The following is a 5,494-nucleotide window of genomic DNA, read 5'->3' as shown; positions in this document are numbered from 1 at the left end:
TTGGTAATTTCAAATTGTTTGTAATTGCCAAAGTCTTTTAGTGCAATTATTCAGCAAGGAAGAAGATGTGATATAGGAGTATTGAAATCTTCGAACATCCAGAAACATGTGCATATTTACATTTCAATATATATGCATTTAATTCTCATTTGAGAGCCCAACTGAGTTTTTGATAAGTTATTTTGTTCAAACAGCTTCACTCAATATATATATATATATATATATATATATATATATATATATATATATATATATATATATATATATATATATATATATATATGTGTGTGTGTGTGAGTGAGTCTCATGTGAGACCGTCTCACGGATACTAATATGTGAGACGGGTCAACCCTACCCATATTCACAATAAAAAGTAATACTCTAAGCATAAAAAATATACTTTTTCATGGATTACCCAAATAAGAGATCCGTCTCACAAATTCGACCCGTGAGACCGTCTCACACAAGTTTTTGCCTATATATATTGTATTCAGGTTGGGTATGTGTAGGATTTTTTAAAATCCGTCTTCATCCTATACCCGATTACTCATTTATTTAATCGGGTAAAAAACCCTTTCCTTACTCTGTTCCATTAGGGGTCGTCGAGTTCAGAGAAAATTGTTATCCCTAATAGTACATCTCTTGTGATATGGTCTCATGAATTTATATATATGAAACGGCTCAATAAGTTTCATATTTAGAATAAAAAATAATAAGTTTTGGATTAAAAGCAATTTTTTTCATGGTTCGAAGTGAATACGAGATTCGTAGGACAAAATTACGTCGTTAGATAGTCTCATAAAAGTTTTTGTGTTAAAAATAATATATACAAAAGCTTATTTAACAAAAAACAAATTTCAAAAAATAGTAAATAAAGATATTATCTAAAAGATTTCATTCCACTTAATTTATTTTTTACTAAAAAATATCTTAATGTGGTTAAAATAAATTTCCGATGACTATTAATATATGTAATAAAAAATCAAAATCTAAAATTTAATACAGTAATAGTTAAATTTAATGTAATTAAAACAAAATTTTTGAAAATAAAGAATATTTGACATAAAAATAAGTAAAAATGAGCGTTTGTTGTTTAAAAATAAATATAATATTAACTAATTTTAATAGTACAACTCGATTTTCTTTTTAAAAAAATTAAGCTGCGAGACGCTATTTTAAATTTCTATGCTAATAAAAACAACTGTTGCTCGACAATGAGCCCTCAACAACGAACACCAAGCTTGCTATACATGATCTTAGAGAAGCCATTTAAATAAATGTTTTGAGATACAATCCCTACAACTATTATGTTCATTAATTTTGGCGACAATGAAAATTGTTACTGTTCAGTGCTTAACAAGACATATTCTTAAGACACTTATTGGCATGATGATTAATTATGTATAAAATATGGATGATAAATTAATACATGTGGAAATTAAAATGATTTAAATTTGAGTTGTTAAGATTGGAAATTGGACCTAATTCAACCCCAAAAGTTAGCTTAAGTGGGGAGGATTGTCCAAACCCATATATACAACTCCCAGATTGTTCATTCCTAGGCGTGAGAGAGGTGTGTTAATTGTCTCACATCGGTTGGATAGATAACCTTGGAGTTATATATATTAGCTTGGAGCTAGCTTTTGGGGTTGAGTTAGGTCCAAGTTCCAATCGTAACATTAGTCAAACATTTGCTAAGAAAATTATATGTGTGAGATGGGCAGATCCGATCTATACTTGAGAAAATTAGGAAATAAACTCGATGGGTCCACTGATCCAACCTGGATTGGACCAATCAAGTTCACGGGACGGGACGAGTCTAATGGTAGGTGGACTGGGACTCGAGTTTGGCAAAACTCATTCCGAACCCAACATGTTGTCGTCCTTAGGTACTAGAATGTCAAAAAATCTATAAATAAGAAACAATCTCACGTAATCGAAGTAGACTCGTTTATCATCATTCAAGCTCTCTAGTTTCTCATGGAAAGTTATCAGACAACTACAAAGTTGAGTAATCGGGTGTTTTCGTCAGATACCTACGAAATCTCTGACTTTGCTTTTTGATTCAGGTAAAAACCTATGAAGTTTGTTCTCTAGATTTTCCGACTGACTAATTGGATCTAAGGTGATACCATTTTTTGACCGCATCAAATACTATATTTTTGAAAATATAAACTATTATTTCAGACATATAACGATCTATTTAATTATATACAAATTTTTGTTCCAAATAAAAAATTTCAACAAATTTATGGAAAATTTGAAATTTCAGTGGAATCGAACCAAATCCAATTCGATTGGTTCCAGCTCGAATCAAATTCTACAATATAATTGAATCGTAGCTCGCTTGAAATAATTAGAAACCGGTTTGAATCCGCAATGTGCTAAATTACTTCACCTACAAAATATAAATCTAATGTTTTCGAAATATTAGTCAATTCAGTTCCAATCTGGATCCGATCCGATATATATAACAGGATTGGTCCAATTTTGCGACTCACAATTCAGAACCAGTTTAAAAGTAGGTTTCTTGTGATAAATTCTCACAAATCTTTATCTGTGAGACGGATCAACCTTACCGATATTCACAATAAAAGTAATACTCTTAACCTAAAAAGTAATATTTTTCATGAATGACACAAATAAGAGACTAGTCTCACAAAATACGGCCCGTGAGACCGTCTAACACAAGTTTTTGTCCCAGTTTAATCCAATCCAGGACCAATCTAATATTGCTGGTAACATGCCTAGTCATGATGTAGCCATATTGAGGTTTTGGAAAATGATTTTCCATCAATCAAGATGACTTGTTAAGATGGACAAATTATGAATTCATCCCCAGGGGTTAGTTTTCTTCACTGCCAATGAAATATAACTCCTTTGCATGCAGTAACAATAACAGGGGTCTTAATGAATATCCATCGTAATTGTATCTTCGCATCCTATACAGCAAATTACCAGTGCCATATAAAATAACCAGGAATTTGTGATACAAGCAGCTAGCAGCATTACATGGTATATTGAAAAGAAACTGAGCAGATTATCATATCGAGTTTTCGGTATTATGCGGCTGGTAAGTGCGGCGCCTCAGCTGATTCTCAGAATTAGGCTGCTGTAAGAAAATTCTTGTAGGGTCATTAGGATCAACATAACTGCAAACAAAGACATGAAAGTATCAGATCATATACATCCTTCCGTTGACCTTTCACCCAAAAAAGAGATATTTTAAGAAATCGTATGAGTGGCTTGATAAACATAAACACATACGCATGTCTCATCATCTCATCAACAGGTGTTTGAGCTGCTTGGAGAGGATCCAACTGAACTTGCGGTGCACTGGCAGGCTGATTGTATCGTCTAACAGAAGCGATTAAATTGAAAAAAAGAGGTATAAAAGTCCCACAACCACCTTCCTTGAACAGAATTTTGAAAGAATGGGTCGAATAAAGAGCCCTGTGCTCGTTTTCAGGTACAACCTAAAAATGGTGGGATATTTTCAGATGGTGCAAGTGAAAGAGCAGATATAAGTAAAATAAGTTCATGTACATACAGGTTCCACAGCACCAGAAATATTGTTGCAATGGAATATTGGCTGGTTAAACTTTTCACCATGAACATAAAGCTGCATCAAGTAATTCCAATAGAAATAACAGTTAATTGACAGCTATGACAAGATCATCGAAAGTAAAAAAATTACGAGAGGGAAGGTCAAACGAAAGACAATACCACCATCTTCTCATACTGGTATTACAATGACATCGTTTGGATCAAAGAATTCAATACGATTATTTGATAAATTTTTAAAAAAATTAATTCCTGAGGATCCTATCTTCTAGTAGTCAATTAGCAACACCTAGCCACAGCCAGAAATTCGACTTGAAATTTAAAACTTCAATCTTTATAGGGGACACCGAAAAACCCATAGTTTTTGGAACATATAGCATAAAAATATAGGTGCCCATAGTAAAGTTTTAGCAGCACATAAGAACATACACACATCCATAGTGAAATTTTAAAGCCACCATCAGCAGCTAAACGCTCTGCATACTCTCCAAAATGCCTTCGGGCAAATTCCTTTTACTTTCAGTTAGATTCTAAGTTTCTAACTAGCATGTTCATGAGGAAACTTAGCAGATTCTACTGCATTCTTAGCGAATATAAAATTACGTTAGGACCCAAAATAAACACCAAAAGAGATGCAAAAAAGAGCAAATATATCCATTTACCCATCATTGGATTAAGAGTTAACACGATGTTGGTGGCCTCAACTATAATTTATTTTCCATATAAACCCTATCATTTATTTATTTATTTTTTTAAAAAAAACAACCATCCTGCACACTCAGAAAAAAGCATCCAAACCAAGACAAGCTACACATACCAGAGGCAAATCAAAGGCAAAAAAATTCCCAATTGGTTTGTTTGCCACGAAGACCATGCGGATGTTTGACAAGTAAACAGTTCCTTTTGTTTTAACATTTCCACCTTGAGCGCTGTAAATGAACATCGCAACTATCATCACTTCAGGAACATAAACAGCATTATTCTAGCTATAAAAACCAAATCGGTGATAACATGCAACTTTACAGTGCAATAATAGTTTCACATTTTCTAGAGAAGAAGCAATTCATAAACAAGAACAATAATGCAACCGAACTAAGCCATTTACAATCAATCCACCGGGATGAAAACAATTTGAATTCAAATTTCTGATAAGATCACCACCTAATTCGATTCTTCCACAGCCGACACATTAAAAATAGGCCGCGTGGGCATCAGATGGATAAAACAAAAAAAAGGGGGGTGGGGTTTGGGGTTGGCAATTGAAAAGTTTACCCTGTGATCTTGTCAATCTCGAATTCGACACCATCTCTGGCCAACACAAACATTTCGTTGACAAACGGCACCGGAATACCATTCGGAAAAAGTTGAGGGTTCAAAGCCATCTGTGTCTCTGTGATTCGGCTTCTCCTTAGTTGGAAGAATGAAAAAATACACCCAAACACAAAGATCTTTCGAAGAGAACAATTCCACAATCAATCAATCGAAGATAAAGATTGAAGGAAGACAAAAATTCTAGAATCAATCAATTGCAGAGAAACTGACCTTCCTTCCTTCAAAAGGAAACACCGTAAACCCGAAGTTTCCGTAAGCTTCTCAAATCTCCAACGCCTTAAAAATTTGTTTTAGATAACTATTGTTGATATGTTTTTTTAAAATATATTTATTAATAATAATAAAATTACAAAAGATATTCGATAATATTGTTGAAAAATAAGAGTTGAAATATTTGAATGTTGAAAATAAGAGTTATAAATATTCAAAATTAGTATGTGATGATGTATTTTTGGATTATTTCCAAAGAAATTTTATAAATAGGTGTTGTGCCTAAAAAATAATCCAAAAAGCCCACAAACAAAGCCTAACCTTCGGCCCACAAGAGATGCAGACAGTTGGTCCAAGAAAAGAACGTTGCGGCCGGTTACATCCATTA

At 33.2% G+C, this 5,494-nt stretch overlaps 1 protein-coding gene across 2 annotated transcripts; it reads right to left on the bottom strand.

Moving 5' to 3' along the window:
- Positions 1-2,865: 2,865 nt before the first annotated feature.
- LOC140822962 (UPF0664 stress-induced protein C29B12.11c) lies at positions 2,866-5,191 on the bottom strand. Of its 2 annotated transcripts, none has more exons than XM_073183998.1 (6): positions 5,107-5,191; positions 4,837-5,012; positions 4,382-4,493; positions 3,551-3,622; positions 3,268-3,476; positions 2,866-3,152 (listed from the first exon to the last, which is right to left on the bottom strand). In XM_073183998.1, exons 2-6 carry the CDS (start codon positions 4,944-4,946, stop codon positions 3,044-3,046), a joined length of 612 nt encoding a protein of 203 aa, XP_073040099.1. In that variant the 5' UTR covers positions 4,947-5,012; positions 5,107-5,191; the 3' UTR covers positions 2,866-3,043. The 2 variants fall into 2 exon arrangements, with proteins under 2 accessions (XP_073040099.1, XP_073040100.1); XM_073183999.1 differs by having other exon boundaries at positions 4,837-4,954; positions 5,107-5,187.
- Positions 5,192-5,494: the final 303 nt, after the last annotated feature.

Source organism: Primulina eburnea, chromosome 2, assembly GCF_022965805.1.
Source record: "Primulina eburnea isolate SZY01 chromosome 2, ASM2296580v1, whole genome shotgun sequence".
Classification (NCBI taxonomy): Eukaryota; Viridiplantae; Streptophyta; class Magnoliopsida; order Lamiales; family Gesneriaceae; genus Primulina; species Primulina eburnea.
This window is presented reverse-complemented; position numbering and strand designations above follow the sequence as displayed.